The sequence below is a fragment of the Sardina pilchardus genome, chromosome 20 (assembly GCF_963854185.1).
Source record: "Sardina pilchardus chromosome 20, fSarPil1.1, whole genome shotgun sequence".
NCBI classification, from domain to species: Eukaryota; Metazoa; Chordata; class Actinopteri; order Clupeiformes; family Clupeidae; genus Sardina; species Sardina pilchardus.
The window spans coordinates 30,133,000-30,152,736 of NC_085013.1; the positions used below are offsets into that span (position 1 = coordinate 30,133,000).

General features: G+C 40.8%; 2 protein-coding genes across 3 annotated transcripts in view; both read left to right on the plus strand.

Annotated features, from left to right (window-relative positions):
- Positions 1–11,814, plus strand: part of LOC134067129 (uncharacterized) — a 29,874-nt gene extending 18,060 nt beyond the window's left edge. The window contains exons 24-29 of the mRNA XM_062522205.1: positions 733–838; positions 1,072–1,167; positions 8,153–8,259; positions 9,283–9,425; positions 9,510–9,626; positions 11,666–11,814. Of these exons, the coding sequence (XP_062378189.1) occupies positions 733–838; positions 1,072–1,167; positions 8,153–8,259; positions 9,283–9,425; positions 9,510–9,626; positions 11,666–11,704 (608 nt within the window). The 3' untranslated portion in view covers positions 11,705–11,814. The remainder of the gene's footprint in view (positions 1–732; positions 839–1,071; positions 1,168–8,152; positions 8,260–9,282; positions 9,426–9,509; positions 9,627–11,665) is intronic.
- A 445-nt stretch (positions 11,815–12,259) lies between these two features.
- Positions 12,260–19,028, plus strand: LOC134067253 (cystein proteinase inhibitor protein salarin-like). Of its 2 annotated transcripts, none has more exons than XM_062522415.1 (5): positions 12,260–12,542; positions 14,302–14,395; positions 14,659–14,801; positions 16,270–16,345; positions 16,489–19,028. In XM_062522415.1, the coding sequence occupies exons 2-5, from the start codon at positions 14,332–14,334 to the stop codon at positions 16,497–16,499; spliced, it is 294 nt and encodes a 97-aa protein (XP_062378399.1). In that variant the 5' UTR covers positions 12,260–12,542; positions 14,302–14,331; the 3' UTR covers positions 16,500–19,028. The 2 variants fall into 2 exon arrangements, with proteins under 2 accessions (XP_062378399.1, XP_062378398.1); XM_062522414.1 differs by having other exon boundaries at positions 12,261–12,552.
- The last annotated feature ends 709 nt before the right edge of the window (positions 19,029–19,737 follow it).

A 19,737-nucleotide genomic window follows, 5' to 3' on the forward strand; every position in this document is an offset into this window, starting at 1 on the left:
CAGAAAAAGACGCTAAGTCTGAACGTACCCTAATAGAGCCAGCGGTCTTTATGTTATCTGGTATGCCATTCCATTGTGTGGTGGCATTCACTGCAAATGCTGACTTACCAAAGGTAGAATAGCGAAAGGGAACTAAACAGTTGTGTATGGATGCTATTCTAGTGGATCTGACAGAATTTACAGGACGACGCTGGGCAAACTCAAGTAGGCAAGCGCTAGTGCGGTGGTGTGTGTGTGTGTGTGTGTGTGTGTGTGTGTGGTGGTGGTTAGTGAGGTTCACTGTCAAATGTTTTTGGTGCCTTCATAAAGCGCTATAAGAGTGCAAGTTGTTGTTGTTGATGATAAGTATCCCCATCACAGACATGGATGGATTAATTGATTTATTAATTAATGTATTAATTAATAAATCAATTAATCCTTAACTATCCTTGACTGATTGGCGGCCGGTTTCTAGAGAAGAACTAAAAAACCTCAGAGCGCAGACCTCCACCAAGCGAAAACATAACCGCCGCCTGAATCCAGACGGTGATACGGATCACTCCCAAATTTAATCATTTCTTTCTTCGGTCATTTCAGACCTTTCCTGAAAATGTCATCGAAATCCATCCATATTTTTTGGAGTTATCTTGTGAACAAACAAACAAACAAACAGACAAACAAACAAACAAACCCAGATGAAAACATAGCCTCCTTGGTGGAGGTGATGACTGACTTGTGTGCTGGTGTCCACAGGAGTCTATGATGAGCCCTCCTGCAAAGACACCAATCTACTCCACGCCATGCTGGTAGTGGGTTATGGAACTGAAGATGGCCAAGACTACTGGCTGGTGAAGAACAGGTGGGCTGAAACAGTGCTCATCAATGTAACACAACTCGAGTGTGTCCCTATATTAAGACATTAATATTGCATAATTAATGTAGCCTAATACGCTGGCCACTACTAATATACTGTAGGTCACATACCAACAAAGGGCACTGATTTAATTTTTGTTTGTTTGTTATGTACAATTCACAATTTTTGTTTGCTTGTAAAGTGATAGAATATGAACAGTTCTGTGTTTGTTTGTCAAGCTGGGACTCTTCCTGGGGAGAAGCTGGCTACATCAAGATGTCTAGGAATAAGGCCAACCAGTGTGACATTGCCTCGTATGCCTTCTACCCCCAAGTGTGAAGGTGAGTTGCTGTATCTTGTGCCTGGTTTGGTTAATCAATTCAGTCTATTCAAAATGAAAGACATTAGTTTATTAACACGAGGAGCCCACATAATATAAAGAATGAATTTGGGACACTGGGGAAAATAGTGTTTAGCAATGTTGCTACAGTATGTCCTCTCCACATCACTGAGGTAATTTCCACATATCTGTGTAAAGGTCCTGTGTAATTCAGCTCTATGTAAAAGAATTGAAGAGAACAAACTAACAAAATGATCACTGTAAAAGTCAGTCAGAAAATACTGAAGTGAAACTGTCAGTGTCAACGCATGAGCCTGTGGCAGTACATGACCGCTGAGAAGCACTTGTGGGCTACTGCATCTGCATGTGGCAAACTCAAGCGTTCTGTTTCTTTATCTTGTTTCCCTACAGAGCTGCGACAACAATGTGAAGACACTATAGAGCTTGCATTGACAAGCCAACTGTTCATGTCATGCAGGAAACCAATTACTAATGTAATCATCAATAATGATCTACTGTAGGACGAATGATCTGGACAGAGCAGAGGGCAATAACCTGTTACATTTTAGATTCTGGTTTTGGATTTTGTAGTTCCGGAACACATAAGGAACTTCCTTGATAGGGAAGTTGATTCAGGCAAATGAGGCTTCAGGGAAATGAATTCAGGGAAATGAGGCTTCTTTGACACGTGAACACTGGTGTGGGTCTCCCCATTAGTTGCTCTTCTGTCTGTAAAATCTGTAAAGCTTTACATATGTTATTGAAATAAAAATGATTGCTTACAATCTTTTCTAGTGTTATGTGATTAATAACCTTTGCTTTTTTATCACTTGAAAAACACATTGAGTGATGTCCCAGCTCAAATGTTTAAGTCAAGTCAAGCCTTTTATTTGTCATTTACATTTGCTGTATACAGACATGTTATTACTGATCTAAGAACAACCAATGCAAGTTGTCTGTTGATTATTCCATCTTTCCAATAGCCTGCAGTTGAAAATGAGGCTTATGGCCTAATGTTCTTGTATGTTGTGTTGTGCTATGTAACAATAGCTCTAATGGCCTAATGTTCTTGTATGTTACAGTATGTTGTACAGTATGTAATAACAGCTTCGGCAACACTGTTCATACAGTCATGCTAATAAAGCAACTCTGTATTTGAATCTGTAAGGGATGTGAATTTAATCCTGACTGTTAATGTAGTCAATGCAGAGCTACTTAGAAAGAGTTACTTACCTCTTTGGCTAATTATGACCGCCGCTAGCGTAGCGGTCATATAGTTGTTGTAAAAGTTTCTATTTTTTTCCCCCGTCATATTTTTGGTCATCGATTCCTGGGACACCGTAACACCGGGGCACATGAAACTTGGTGGGCATGTAGCCCCAGTAGGCTTGTATTGGAGAATTCTGTTTCGTCCCCGGGGGTCACTCCACCCCCACGGTATGTTGGTCTCAAGAGCCCGCATCAACTTAGCTTATAACCAGTCATTTGTGATTTGCACCCCATGGTAAAAATTGAAAGTGCAATATAATATTGCTGTAATCGCCCCTTTCTTCAGATGAGATGTTATGAACTGCACCAAATTTCATGTTTGATTAACCTGACAGCCTCTGGGAGTATGCCAAGTTTTGTGGAATTTCATCCATGGGGGGCTATAAGTTAAATGAATTTTTCAGGATATGTTCAGAATACCTTTAGGAATAACATACTAAAAGTCCCCGTGAATCCCCCTTGTGCTCTCTGAGATATTCAAGATGGCGTCCAAAATGGCCGTAATTGGGAGATTGTTCTGTAGTTCAGGCTTAAAACCTAATACAAATGCAATTAAAAGGTCAAAATATATGTTTTATGGGCCAAGTAAGTCAATTTCATCATTAGTTTATTGAATGGAGACATTTCATAATAATACAGTTACCTCCATAAGTATTGGAACACATGCTAAAGTTGACTGTATAAAATCGTCTTTTGGAAATTGATCTCAATGCCTTAAATGGAAAAAATGTGGAAATATCCAACCTTTAAGGACATCAATTTTGTTTGTGATTTGTGAATAAGTATATATCATAATGTTTTTTTTATTTCAGTTAGCCTATTAGCTGGTTTCATTCTCATTGAGCTCAATGCAATTCAAACCAGCTAATAGGCTAACTGAAATAAAACCATACTAATCTCTTGGTATGGTGAAGGGTATGTGATGATGTGGGGTTATTTTAATTCCAAAGGCCAAGGGGACTTTATCAGGGTGCATAGTGTCCTGGATGGAACCATGAAATATGTTTTCTCATACAAGGAATCCAAATTCATCATTGACACACTGCTAAAATTAAAGTTAACCAAGATTACAAGATCATTAATGTGACAATGACACAAAATGTACATACAAATTTGATAGTCGACATGATTGTGAGATGGAACATAATGTAACCGTGCCTTGACACCAAGTGTGACCAAAGCTGTGAAATCACCGCAAGCAATTGACTTTGAATGGAGACGAGCGACTAAAGCAACAAAAGCGACCAGCGGCAAAATTTGGGCGACTAGAGCGACTAAAAAAGTTAAAAGTAGGGATGTAATGATACACTCAATACACGATATTAAGGTCACGATACAATACAATTTTACATATTATTGTTATTATTACTATAAGCTATATAAAATAGCAGATTATCTTACATTTTCTAACAAAAATGTAGTTAAGAGAATTGAAATTGAAGGTTAAAATCTCTCATGTCATGAGCAACTTCATAATTGTTATGTAGCAGCTGCATTTTACAGCTACAAAAGCGATCTTGCAACTTTGGTAGCTCCTGGTGTGAACGCACAGTTAGACAAACAATCAGACAACAATTTTCCCTCTATAACCTTTGTAATATAATAGCACATAATATTATAATGCTGACCTCATATATAATATTATACTTGTACACAATGTCCTAAACATCAAGTAATAAAGGCATTTCATAAGCATACAGTATACGAGAGGTATTCATTATGCAAATAATGACTTTTTTGTCATTTCAAACCTTGATTGTAATTTCTTCTTGGAAACCTACACACTTACAGTACTGTGAACATTCTTAAATGTGAACTTGTTAAGTCCTGAGCTCAGTAGGAGTTCACATATAAATTGTCATGGTCACAGTCTATAGCTAGATATTCGATTTTTGACAACAGTCATTCAGCGACAGCGACGGAGTCATGCATTATCTGTAAGGAGTTATGCACGGATTATGTGCAAGTTGGATGCAAAGGAAGGCCAACTCTGTCATCTTTACTAGATGATGAAGAAACTGAAGAATCAAGACCAGTTTCTGATGATGAGGATGATGACTGAAGTGATGTACAGTCCCCTCCGACCATAAGTATTGGAACACATGCTAAGTTGACTATATAAAATCATCTTTTGAAAATTGATCTTAATGCCTTAAAAATGAGGAAATACCTTTCTGAATGAATAATGTATCGTAAATAAATACATGTTTTCCTTAAAATACAGGGGTCATAAGTATTGGAACGCCTATGTTAACCCTATGTGTTAAAATTCCCATAGAGGCAGGACAATTCTTTATTCATTTATCTATTTTAAATAAATGGATCCATCCAGGACACTATGCACCCTGATAAAGAACCCTTGGCCTTTGGAATTAAAATAACCCCACATCATCACAACTAATGATGAAATTGACTTACTTGCCCTATAAAACACATATTTTGACCTTTTAATTGCCTTTGTATTAGGTTTTAAGCCTGAAATACAGAAAAATCTCCAAATTACGGCCATTTTGGACGCCATCTTGAATATCTCAGAGAGCACAAGGGGGATTCACGGGAACTTTTAGTATGTTATTCCTAAAGGTATTCTGAACATATCCTGAAAAATTCAGCTTGTTACTAATTTGTTCCGGGTTTTGTGCTGTTCGTAACTGGGTTCTTGAATAAACAAACTACAACAATACTTGAAGAGATGAGCTTTATCTATTAAAGTCATAGTGGTTAGTTACAAGCATTCAGAACCGCTTGGTCTGCTCCCACTCCATGTACTGCGCATGCGCATTCTAATTCATAGTCATTGGCTTAAACAATTACAGTATAAACAAACTACTAATTGTTATATCATTACAGGTTTGACCCTATTACTACTGGACTACCCCCGCTCATAGGCTACACACAGCCCCGCCGCCGCTCTCACGTCACGTTTTAAAATCCCCTACAGCGCCAAACACGAGTCCTGCAAACCAAGGAGCATGTGAGTGGAGGACAAATGGTTCCTTATGAAAGGAACTCACTTATGAAAATGAGAGCTCCGAAGAGACGCAGCTTAGTTTGAGGAAGTGCTAACAATAATAACGAAAGATGATCATTACCTTATCTGCTACCGTTGATGACCCTTCCTGAAATGTAGATGTAATGTCTTTCCAAATCTAAGCCCATCTAATGCGGAAAGTTGCCTAGACTGCAACACGATAAAACCAATGGATACAACAGCGCACTTCCAGATTGCAAAAGACGCACCGGCCACCACCGCTGTGACCTCGTGCCAAATGTTTTTATTGGTTTATTACGTAGCCTAGCCTACAAGCAGGCGAGTTTTGAAAAATTGAGTGTGAGGGATAATTTGTTAACTTCACGCAAAAAAAGATCTTGGAATGAGATGGCTAGCTGTAGTAGCGTTTAGTCCACTGTCTTTAGCCTAATTTAAAGATGCCTCTTTTTTTCTTTTTTTGGTTAACCGACTAGCGACAACTTTGGTCGGTTAACGTGGATACGGTCAACCATCGGTCAAACAGTCACCGGTTAACATCCCTAGCACAAACATGCATGTCACCGTGTATCAGGCAAGATTTGATCTTCTTGATGTTGTAAACGACATTTCAGCATGACTTTGCAACTGCCACAGTGATGCGCTGTGTGTGTGTGTGGGGCACAGCTTGTGCTGCTCAGGGGCCCTGCTGTGAGCTCTGGGTCCAGGGTGTGTGTGTGTGTGTGTGTGTATGGTGCGGGTGTGTGTTTGGTGTGTGTGTGTGTGTGTGTGTGCATTCAGTGGGCCACCCCCCGAGTTAGCGTTTTTTACAATCATTTTGCTACTATTTTCAGAACCTTGATGTCATTTTTCAAAACTCTAACCCTTTTTTCAATTTCTTGGATACAATATACATACAACTTAGATCATTTGTTCATTCAACAAAGATCACCCATTCAATATGATACAACTTAACATCAAAGCACTACTATTTCAAAAGGCAATTCACACATAATATTTCACATGAGTGTCTATTCATTTCCTTACAAAGATCTAACTATCAATTGATACAACTGCTCAAAATGATAAGTAACTGTTGCATTACTCTTACTGTAATGCATAGCATAACAGCCAAACAATCTTCCACTTCCATCTTTACTGCAAATCAAGAAAGTTTCAAAATACTGTAACGAGATTCACTGTCACCAATTAGCGTGGAGCATGAACCAATTATACTACAATATCCATGAATGTAGCCTAATACTTTACAATGCTTCATCAGACTGTCTTTTCTTTTCTATTTCATAGCTAATTCATTTTGCTTATTCAAATTATTGTGTTGTGATTGTACACTGTAAAGTTTTGCATCAATATACAAACTTTGTTCAATGATTCCTCTGTGTCTGTAGTATGCTCTCTACTACTGCAGTACTTTTACAGAGATGTATTTACTGTACTGTACATGTAGTACCATAATACTGTAACCTGTATCACACTATATCACAATATCTAATGATTCAATGACACAGTGAAACTATCGGATACTTGTGTGCGGGTGATCTATAGTTATGTTTCCGCGGTATTTCACAGTGAATTTGTTTTTTGAACCAATGATTGTGCAAGTGCAAGATTTCTTTGAAGATGTGAACACACAATGCAATGTTTTGAACATTAGACAGCCTGTGTTACAAGTGATAACGGTTTTGAGTTTTGTGTCTAGAGTTTTGAAAAATGACATCAAGGTTCTGAAAATATTAGCAAAGTGATTAGAAAAAACTGTAAGATGGTGTGTGTGTGTGTGTGTGTGTGTGTGTGTGTGTGTGTGTGTGTGTGTGTGTGTGTGTGTGTGTGTGTGTGTGTGTGTGTGTGTGTGTGTATGGTGCGGGTGTGTGTATGGTGCGGGTGTGTGTGTGTGTGTGTGTGCGTGCGTGCGTACGTGTGTGGTGTGTGTATGTGTGTGTGTGGGGGGGGGGGGGATCTTGGGGCAGGGCTGCATCCAGTGGGCCATCCCCCAAGTTAAGACATGATGGTGTGTGTGTGTGTGTGTGTGTGTGGGGGGGGGGGGGGGGCATCCCCCGAGTGAATATAAGCTGTACGCGTGTGGAGATCTGAAGAGAAGAAGAGAAGAGAGAACATAAGGAACACCAGCACATCTTCACACAGAGCAGAGCAGAGCAGAAGACACACAGTTGGACTGAAGGTAAGCAGGCACACACACACGCACGCACGCACACACACACACACACACACACACACACACACACACACACACAGACACAGACACAGACACACACACACACACACACACACAGACAGACAGACACACACACAGACACAGACACAGACACTGACACTGACACACACACACACACACACACACAGACACAGACACAGACACAGACACAGACACACACACACACACACACACACAGACACAGACACAGACACACACACACACACACACACACACAGACACAGACACAGACACACACACACACACACACACACACACACACACACACACAGACACAGACACAGACACACACACACACACACACACACACACACACACACACACAGACACAGACACAGACACACACACACACACACACACACACACACACACACACACACACACAAAGACACACACACACACACACACACACGCACACACACACACACACACACAGCTGTTTTGAGTAAAAAGTACACTGATGTTCTTGTTGTCGTTGCTCTGTTCCAGCATGAAGTGGTTGATCATTGCAGCTGCCTCTCTGGCAGTGGTGAGCTGCGCCATCCTCCCTGTGGATGACGTGGAGCAGGAGTTCCAAGAATGGAAACGCCAGTTCGGTGAGGACGAGTCATCTAGTCTCAATAAGTGTCAACCAGATGAACATACTCCACTCATTTGAGTTACAACACACTTGCATTTTACAGTATTGCTTAAACCGTTTGCTTTATTGCAATACTATGTAAGTGTATTGTAACTCATGAGTTGCATGTAATATGTTTCTTAGTGATGCTTTAAAACTAAACATATGAAGTACAATTTAATTCACTTTCTGATTCTGTATGAAATCCGGGTTTACAGTGTAGCCTGCTGCTCTATGTGTGGACATATGTGAATGCATACAATGCATGGGTGTAGAAGCGGGTGCACACATCTGAATATTTTAAAAGTAGGTGCTGGACTCAAAAAAGCAACAATAAAAAGGACAAAAAGTCCGCACACTATAGCTCCAATATTATTTCTTTTTATTCACCACATGTGACATGAGGAATGTCTGCGGAAGGGCAGTGTGGCCCGAAACGTCACATGTGGTGAATAAAAAGAAATAATATTGGAACTTTATATGCACACTTTTTTTTGTCCTTTTTACTGTATACAGTGCATGCTCATGAAAGTTCATATTTACTACAACGCATGTAAAAATATTTTAGAGTGAGTATGCTTTTCAATATTTACCCTACACTGCATATTAACAAATGATCAAGGAGTCATCCTAATTTAAGCATGTGAATGTATTCATGATGTGTACTTCAAGTGACTTGCACACTGTCCATGTTTGTTTAAGAAATTGCATGATGTGGCCCCAGCCGTGGCGCAACTGGCTGGGGCACCTGCACCGCACTCCGGCGACCCGGGTTCGATTCCCGCCCCGTGGTCCTTTCCGGATCCCACCCCCGCTCTCTCTCCCATTCACTTCCTGTCTTTCTCCACTGTCACTGTCACTGTCAATAAAGGCATAAAATGGCCAAAAATATATACTTTAAAAAGAAATTGCATGATGCATACTGTATATAGGATCTAAATATATGTTTTTTAAGTTGCATGATGCACATATGTTAAATGTTGACGTTTCTTGGCCGCAGGTAAGGTCTACGTGAGCCCTGCTGAGGAGGCGACGCGTAAAGAGATCTGGCTCGCCACCCGTAGAGACGTTCTGGCCCACAACCGTAGGGCTGAGCAGGGATCTGAGAGCTACTATCAAGGCTTGAACCAGTTTTCTGACTTGGTGTGGACACAAACCACATGCCATTTACTGTAGAATACCTTGAAAGAATGTTTTTTTTTCCTAATCAGTGGTCTTTTTTCACAGACATTTGATGAATTTGTTAAGGATTACACAGGCCTTCTACAGCCTCGCAGTGAAGCCGAGTCTGTGAGGCACATACTGTACGTGGAGGCTGATGCGCCCAGCAGTCACACCTCCATGGTAGGACAGGCTCTCTCTGATACGTACACATCTCCATGGTAGGACAGGCTCTCTCTGATACGTGCACACCTCCATGGTAGGACAGGCTCTCTCTGATACGTGCACACCTCCATGGTAGGACAGGCTCTCTCTGATACGCACACACACACCTCCATGGTAGGACAGGCTCTCTCTGATACACACACACCTCCATGGTAGGACAGGCTCTCTCTGATACGCACACACACACCTCCATGGTAGGACAGGCTCTCTCTGATACGTACAGTACACACCTCCATGGTAGGACAGGCCCTCTCTGATACGTGCACACCTCCATGGTAGGACAGGCTCTCTCTGATACGTACACATCTCCATGGTAGGACAGGCTCTCTCTGATACGCGCACACCTCCATGGTAGGACAGGCTCTCTCTGATACGTACTGTACACACTTCCATGGTAGGACAGGCTCTCTCTGATACACACACACCTCCATGGTAGGACAGGCTCTCTCTGATACGCACACACCTGCATGGTAGGACAGGCTCTCTCTGATACGTACACATCTCCATGGTAGGACAGGCTCTCTCTGATACGTACACATCTCCATGGTAGGACAGGCTCTCTCTGATACGTACTGTAAACACCTCCATGGTAGGACAGGCTCTCTCTGATACGCGCACACCTCCATGGTAGGACAGGCTCTCTCTGATATGTACTGTACACACCTCCATGGTAGGACAGGCTCTCTCTGATACGTGCACACCTCCATGGTAGGACAGGCTCTCTCTGATACGTACTGTACACACCTCCATGGTAGGACAGGCTCTCTCTGATACGCACACACCTCCATGGTAGGACAGGCTCTCTCTGATACGTACACATCTCCATGGTAGGACAGGCTCTCTCTGATATGTACTGTACACACCTCCATGGTAGGACAGGCTCTCTCTGATACGTGCACACCTCCATGGTAGGACAGGCTCTCTCTGATACGTGCACACCTCCATGGTAGGACAGGCTCTCTCTGATACGCACACACCTGCATGGTAGGACAGGCTCTCTCTGATACGTACATTCAATAGAGTGGGTCCCACTCATGCTGTCTGGAAGCGAATGTTGTTCCTGTATTCATCTGTGTTCTTGCACCCTGAATCACATCAACAAGTTGTTGTACAGGATGGGCCAAGCTACGCGTAAAGAGAGGAGCTTTCACCATTTTTCTACTAATTACTAATCACTGAAATGTGTTGCAATTCATCAAGATAAATTCCCTCCTTCCACTTTATCTTAGACTAATTGTAACACTGAATACATACTTGTTTGACCGCAGTGGTGCAGAAATTAATGATGTGATTAATGTATCAACGCCCAGCTCTTTGCACAAGCTAATATGTCACATTACAGTATGATGACACTAATGCAAAATTTGATATTCTCAAAATTACCTTACATGTCCCCTTAAAAACATACTGTAACATGCTAAAACTTAATTCTATTGAGTGGCCCTTAATTTGTAAAACTACCATAAATATCACCTTGCAATGCCGTTGTGAGATAGCCTGTGTGTGTGTGCGTGTGTGTGTGTGTGTGTGCATGCGTGCGTGTGTGTGTACAGTTTTTCTCTGTAATTTCTCAAAACTATTAGTGCAAACTGCACTGCATAGTGGCCATGATCATTAGCAATTAACCCTCACCCTAACCTTTTCATTCTAAAACCCAATAGTTTATAAGCTTTTCTGTCATATTTCCATCATCGTCTATTGTTGTCAAGCACATCCAAAATATATCCTGCAGAAAAGGCCCCAATTGATGATCAAAGGCAATGCATTTTCAAATAGTGTGCCCTCAAGGTGTCTAGACAAGACATGCCATGCCAACAAAGGAACATTTCTATTCAGTTGAAATATTTTGAAGCTGATTAGTTAGCTCCTCCTCCCTCCCTCCCCTGGACCTCTGTCTGTCCTGTTAGCCTTTTGTCCTGCCTTGTTTATAGTTTCATAACAGTAATTAAATGTACTGTCTTATAGTTTTTGCACACTTCTATGTTTTCTGTTTACAGGCAACTGGTCCATCCACTCAACCCATGCAGATGACCTGAAATAGTCTCTACTCGCCAGGGTTTGTGTTGCCTCCAGACTCAAGCACACAATTGGATTTCTGAATTAAGAGTGAATTAAGAAATAAACTTTCTTTCAGCATTGATGTAAAGTTCTATATGGTCATTTTTGAAGGTTATGATATAAGAACGTAATGTGTGCAATGACAATAATCAGTGAAGCTGTGTACAAACTAAAGCCAGTGAATTTTCAGAAGGCATCAGGTCACTTTATTAATAGGCATAAACTGCATTTTTGTACAAGAATAACAAAAACCATCAGAGTGATGTGGAGAGATTTTAAAAGAGTGTATCCATTGCTCAGATTTCTGCTCATTTGATAATATGAATGATACTATTAATGACATATTAATGATACGCCACAATTTATTGTGATTGATTGCCTTTAAAGTTTAGTTTCAATCACAAGAAATTGTGGCGTATCATTAAGGTAAACAAACAATAAGGCATTTAGGCATTTAGATATACATGACCACGAGATGGCGCCCTTTCACTGCTACTTGGTACCTTTTTGGCATTGGCTTCATATCGATCTCCATGGGGAAATTCAAGGTGGTCAAATCCCGTAAATGCACAAAAAGGAGCTGGCCGTTTCCACGCCTGAATCATTCCCACTTCCCAGTGGTGACCAATGAATATTTCGCCAGATTTCTGATAGCGCTGTGACTAATGAACTGAGGGGAATGGGCGTCGCCTCTCCACGTTTCAGTTGCTCGTTCCTACAGTAGGCTAGCCTACCAGTTATTTCTACGCCAAGGCTTCCTGGTCGCAGCGAGAGAACGGGAACCTTCAACTTCTGTACAGCTCCGTTATTTATCAGGTGGGAAAGGGTAAGCATGTTTATATAGGTCATGAAATAACTAGAACTAGAAAATATGTTTCTGCTTGAGGTATTACGCTATGTTTGTAGGCCTGGTGTTTAATTTAGTTTCGCTTATGAAATCTTCGTTCACTGATTGGCCATAAATGTTCATGTGGGTGGAATCAAGAGACGCAATTGAATTGTTTTATTGGTGAAGTGGGTCACTATGTGTAGATATTCATGTTTAACATGCTAGACAACAACTGCATCAACTAAGCAACCCCGCCTGAAAGTTACTACACACATGACATAGGCTACAGTCACGTCGTAGGCTACAGTGATTGTTTCAAAAACGCATGCTTTCATCATTACTGTAGCCTACGTGACTGCATGTCATATGTGTGCAGTGACGCTTAGTCATTGGTCTGAACCATATGGCTAGAGGCAGAGCTTACAGACAACCTGTAGGCTAAATCATCCTTCTTCCCCACAAACTAGCAAACCCCTTTCACTTTGGGTTTTCCTGCAAGTTCCTTCCTCCCATCAGGCCTTACAGTACGTCAAGTAGGTCGCCACAAATGGGGCATGTTGGGGGGATTTGAGTGTACAGGATGTTTTCAGACATATGTTAATTTGAGAGGATGTTTTCAGACATATGTTAATTTGAGTGGATGTTTTCATGTATGTGTATGTATAGCCACAATATAGTGTATGTATAACAATATAGTGTATGTATAACAATATAGTTATGTATAGCCACAATATAGTGTATGTATGTATAACAATATAGTGTATGTATAACAATATAGTGTATTTATAACCACAGTATAGTGTGTATAACAATATGTATGAATAACCACAATATAGTGTATGTATAACAATATAGTGTATGTATAACAATATAGTGTATGTATAACAATATAGTGTATAGCCACAATATAGTGTATGTATGTATAACAATATAGTGTATTTATAACCACAGTATAGTGTGTATAACAATATGTATGAATAACCACAATATAGTGTATGTATAACCACAATATAGTGTGTATACTATAAGTAAGGGATAATGTATAGAACGCTGGTCATTATCGGAAAATAATTCCCGACAGGATGAACTGGACCCCGACGCGCAGCGGAGGGGTTTTGCTTCGTCCTGAAGGGAATTATTTATAGTGTATAATATAGTGTATGCATAACCACAATATAGTGTATGTATAACCACAGTATAGTGTGTATAACAATAGCCTATAGTGTGTATAATATAATGTATAACCACAATATAGTGTGTATAACAAAATAGTGTGTGTAACAATATATTGTATGTATAACAATATAGTGTGTATAACAATATAGTGTGTATAATATAATGTATAACCACAAACAGCACATGTTGTCCCTGAGCTCTAATGATCTCTCTTAAAAGTTTGTGACTTTACCCAGTAGATAATAATCTGAAAAAATACTTTCTCTTCGCTAATTAGCACACAGATTGCCATACTGTAGCTGTACTACAGTTGCTGTTGGTCTTCTTAACAAGCATTAAGTCATTAGGTCATTCAGTTACTTTTAGCCTATAGGCTATATCAATGGACCTGACTATTGAATTGCTGCCTTGTGATTGTATTGTATGTGTGCTTGATTGGATGATTGTATATTTGTGTTGACTATCAGCTGTGCACCAAATTGCCCCTTGGCGACATTAAAGATAATCTAATCTAATCTAATCTATTGCCTGCCGCCTCACCAGAAGTTTTATCCACCTTTCTCTCTACAGTAGCACCCTGTGGAAACGTGAGAAATAAAGATGGCTACTACTACCAGCCCCTCTGAAATAGACCAGGAGTTCCATGAATGGAAACTCAAATACAGTCAGTCCTCCTCTTGTTCGTTTTTTTAAATACTTATACTACACTGTATATTTCATGATATGTTTTTAGCCTACACAATATTAATGACTTATTATAATTTAACTATAGTTGAGAGGGAATGTTGACATGATAATCACTGTATGCTTCCAAGTGATTTGTGCTTTTACAACCTTTTCGAGACAAACCGTTTCTTTGATACGAATGTGTGTCTTGAATTCCATATGCAATGGGGAAAGTCAAAGTACTTCTTCCTTGTCCCAAAGACAAGATCTACAGCACTCCAGAGGAGGAAGCGCGGCGGAAAGTCCTCTGGCTGGCCTGCCGGGAGAAGGTGCTGGCCCACAACAAACTGGCTGACGAGGGCGTCCACAGCTGGTGGATGGGTGTGAACATGTTCGCTGACATGGTAGGACAGGGGGGTTCCAGGAGGGGATCACTCGCAAACGACAGGGCTGTGCTATGAAACCTACTATTCTCATTGGCTGTCGTGCGCTGCTATGAAATGCACTATTCTCATTGGCTTACGCATGCTATGAAACCCACTATTCTCTATTCTCATTGGCTTGCATGCGCTGCTATGAAACGCACTATTCTCATTGGCTTACGCATACTATGAAACCTGCTCCACTATTCTCTATTCTCATTGGCTTACACATGCTATGAAACCCGCTCCACTATTCTCTATTCTCATTGGCTTACACGCACTGCTATGAAACCCACTATTCTCTATTGTCATTGGCTTGCATGCACAAGAACTGGCCTGTTGCTGCACCGAGCAAAGTGTAGTGTAGTGTAGTGTAGTGTAGTGTAGTGTAGTGTAGTAAAGTGTAGTGTAGTGTAGTGTAGTAAAGTGTAGTGTAGTGTAGTAAAGTGTAGCGAAGTGTAGTGTAGTATAGTGTAGTGTAGTGTAGTGTAGTGTAGTAAAGTGTAGTGTAGTGTAGTGTAGTGTAGTAAAGTATAGTGTAGTAAAGTGTAGTTTAGTGTAGTGTAGTGTAGTAAAGTGTAGTGTAGTGTAGTAAAGTGTAGTGTAGTGTAGTGTAGTTAAGTCAGAGAGGGTTAAAGCGGAGCGAGAGGCGCAAACGTTCCATCATTTCCGCGTTCCGTCTTCACAAGGGGGAGGGGGGCTAAATCCCCCTTTAAGCAGACCTGCTAACATTCGAAATGCACTGCTTGTGTGGGTTGCTGTTCTGACAGAGATCGATATCCCACTATGACGTCTTTGCAACACGCCCCTTTAAGCAGACCGGAACTGTTCGAATTTTGCTTCCATAGAGATGCATTACGTTGCTCTATCTTGTCAATATTTAAGGATCTTTGGTTAAGTATAGTGTAGTGTAGTGTAGTGTAGTAAAGTGTAGTGTAGTGTAGTTTAGTGTAGTAAAGTGTGGTGTAGTGTAGTGTAGTGTAGTAAAGTGTAGTATAGTGTAGTAAAGTGTAGTGTAGTGTAGTTAAGTGTAGTGTAAGCATTATCTTGGCACTCTGCCGCAGGGAAAGTTCAACCAAGTTTTCCCATCTGTTTATTCGGCCTTGATTTTGTAATTTGACACTCTTAGAAATGGCTTATCTTGGAGGCCATGTGTGGGCATTCATATCTTGAGCACGTTAGCCTACCCAAAGATTGCAGGACCATGGAAGACAGACGTGTTATTGATACTATATAATTGGACCGTTACAAGTTTGTACTGCATGCTCATTTGTTTTATGTAAGTCCCTAGATAAGGTGAAAAGTGCAAAACTTATATTGAGGGTCTTGTAAAGTCATTTTTTTGTATCCACATGGCACCAATCATTATTTTCTGTGCAAATACAGCAACGTTTAGTCAGTATTCGTCACCTCCATCCCTCGTGTCATGCTGCTGACCTCTCCTCCACAGGACACTGCAAACGGGGAGACCCCATGTGGCTGCATGAGACCCCGAAATCAGGACAGCAAGTGTGGCAAGTCTGATGGTGGGTAGCTGTAGCTGAGATTGAAATCACAACAAGCATTTTCATGCTACAGATATTCAGTATGTTGTCAAGGGAACAAGTAGGCCAGAATGTGTTCAAGTTGTTTTCCTGAATAAAATGCTCATGCTATGTGTCTTGTGCAGGAGACTGTTGAAAGCTGACGGAGCAGCAGAGTGTGAAGTGAAGGCTCAGGACTACAGTCCACCGACAGTGATCTGCACAGCTGCAAACATGTTATGCAATCGTCTTGAATCAGCCATACAGTAGATCAGGCAAAACCACTATCCAATCAACTTGCTGCCGTTCTTGCTTGCTATTTCAAAATATTGTCCCCCTGTCTGCAACAATATACTGCATGCTTCAGAATTGAATTTCAATGTTTGATTTTTAGATTCGATTTTTTAGAGGATATTAGTCATCCAGACGTGTCACTCTAGCATCAGCATATTTTGAACATTGGGTTTTACCCTGCGCAATTGTTGTTGGGGGCAAAGCAGGGAAGTGTTTCTATGGTGTCTAGTAGAAGTGCAGAAACACATCTTTCTTGTAAATGAAGGATTTAAAGCAACACTAAAGAGTTTTTCGTACCGTAACATAATGTTTCCAATTTTTTTCAGCGGTTCATCAACTCGTAACCGGGTGAACGGCACTTCTGCATTCACTTCGCGCCCTTCTATCGGCTATAACCGCACTATGTAACTTTACCAGATCAGGTAGCGTACCTGTAGTTCGAGGAAATGAGACCTAAGAAACTACACATTTCACCTGCTTCGATGTCGCAATACATCACACGTTCATACAGTACAGTAAAATCATGCAACATGCTCTACCTTCGTCAGTGGACATTGTTATTTGGTGGATAAACAAATAGCCTGTGTGCAACAGAGGAAAAGTGCTTTAGTGTTGCTTTAAGTGCAGTTGTTTACTCAATTCCAAAGAAAATACACATCCATATCTGTGGAACCCTGTCACCATCAGCACAGCCATTGGTTGCGTTGAATGTGCTATTCTGGCGTCGCATAAAGCCGCCCCGTGGATGCAATGGGCCCTGAGTGCAGTGATGGGCAAGCTACTTAGAAAATGTAGTGAGCTAAGCTACCAGTTACTCCATCTGTTACATTACATGACATTGCATTACATTACATTTAGCAGACTATTTATCTGTCCAAAGTGACTATATTACAAAGGGATTACATTTTTACTGGAGCAACTTGGAGTTAAGTGCCTTGCTACTGCATGGCTACTGATGCTAGCCCAGCTCCTTAACCACTACACTACCACGACCCTACAGGCTACTGCTGCTAGCCCAGCTCCTTAACCACTACACTACCACCACCCTACAGGCTACTGCTGCTAGCCCAGCTCCTTAACCACTACACTACCACGACTCTACAGGCTACTGCTGCTAGCCCAGCTCCTTAACCACTACACTACACTACCACGACTCTACAGGCTACTGCTGCTAGCCAAGATCCTTAACCACTACACTACCACCACCCTACAGGCTACTGCACACTAGCCCAGCTCCTTAACCACTACACTACCACCACCCTACAGGCCTGCTGCTAGCCCAGCTCCTTAACCACTACACTACACTACCACCACCCTACAGGCTACTGCTGCTAGCCCAGCTCATTAACCACTACACTACCACCACTCTACAGGCTACTGATGCTAGCCCAGCTCCTTAACCACTATACTACCATCTTGAATGAAGCTTATCTACATAAAAGCTTCATCAAGACAAAATGTAGCAAGCTAAGTTACATACACCTCACAAATGTAGTTTACTGTATCAGAAGCTACTTTGCAATTTGCAAAAAAATGAACATAAACAGATAAAGTGAACTGGCTTCATACCAAGTCAGTGCTATGGCAATGACCTAGCCAACATAACTCATTCAAACAGACACAGTAACTTTGTAGCCTTCATCCAAGCCACTTTATGCTATACAAATTGGGTCTCAAGGTCAAAAAGGTTAAGAATCCCTGGGCTATAATGTATGTTCAGTGAACCTTTAATTGTTACTCTCCAGTGAAAGGCAGGCAGGACCTAGTGAGACAGCGTGTGTATGACGCATGCTTATGCTAGTGAGACAGTGTGTGTGTGACCCATGGTTATGCTCCATTTAATGTTGGGTATTTAGCTCTTGCTATTGAATAGTTTGTCTTACAAGTTTACACAGAATAGAGTAGGCTACATGATTCCCACTTATTTAGTTTGTCTTACAAGTTTACACAGAATAGAGTAGCCTACATGTTTCCCAGACAACTTAGTGAAATAAAAAAGGAACATGAAGCTTCACTGCGCACTATAAGTTTAAAAATGTTGATGTAAAAAAAAAAAAAAAAATACTATTGAAAAGCTGTTTCAGCTACGCTACCAACAAGCTACTGCTAGCTTCGCTGCAATTAGGGAAGCTACTGCCTGTCACTGACTGAGGGGATCCTTTCCAGATGGACTGGCAGAGCAACATCAGATTTGTTACACTTTTACCCATCAAAGCCAATTAAAATAGGCGGTGAAGCTGCCAATCAAGAAGTGACCTTAGGTTTCATGAGCGCTAATAAGCTCATGACGTGCCATGGAGATTCTGGCCTGCTGAACTGCTTGGCCCTCTCATCATTGGCCGGGTTTCCCAGATTCGTTAAGAAGCTCTTAAGTGCTAAGAACTTCATAGGAGCGCTCTAAGAACGTTCTAAGAATGCTCCTAAGAAGTTCATAGCACTTAAGAGCTTCTTAATGAATCTGGGAAACCCGGCCAATGTTTCTATCTATCGTTTTGCATTGTTTTTTTGTTTTGTTTTGTTTTGTTTTTTATTAGCGCTATGTGGGATTAGAGTTATTTTTGTATGTGATTATGTCTACTCTAATTGCGCCTTAATTCACCATTAAAATACTTGAAATCCTCTTATCTTTGGTGTCTCAGAATGTAAAAAAAAGAGTATATAATGATACATTAATATCATCCTAGTCTAGACTGATAAAGGTTTTCTGGACATGCTCCACACTTGCACAAACATGCTATGTGTGAAACCGTTACCGTGGTAATCAGTAACAGTAACAGTAACAGTAACTGTACTGTAAGTTCAAATGGATGGGCATATGAACAGAGATTTGTTGTACACATGTTTGTGTTCAGGTTTACCTAGTAATTAACAAATCTAACTGACAAGGCTAATTGATGAATCAGATGCCAATACATGCCACCTTAGTCATACATTTTTCATTTATTAATTCAAATAGCTTTCAGTTACACTTCCTGGGTGTTGAACCCATGGTATTTTATTGTGCATGAACAAGACATTATATGATGTAGTCGAATATCAATGAGTTTGGCTCAGATATGTAGTAAATCTAAAGAAGTTTTGACCAAATAATTAGTAAATAT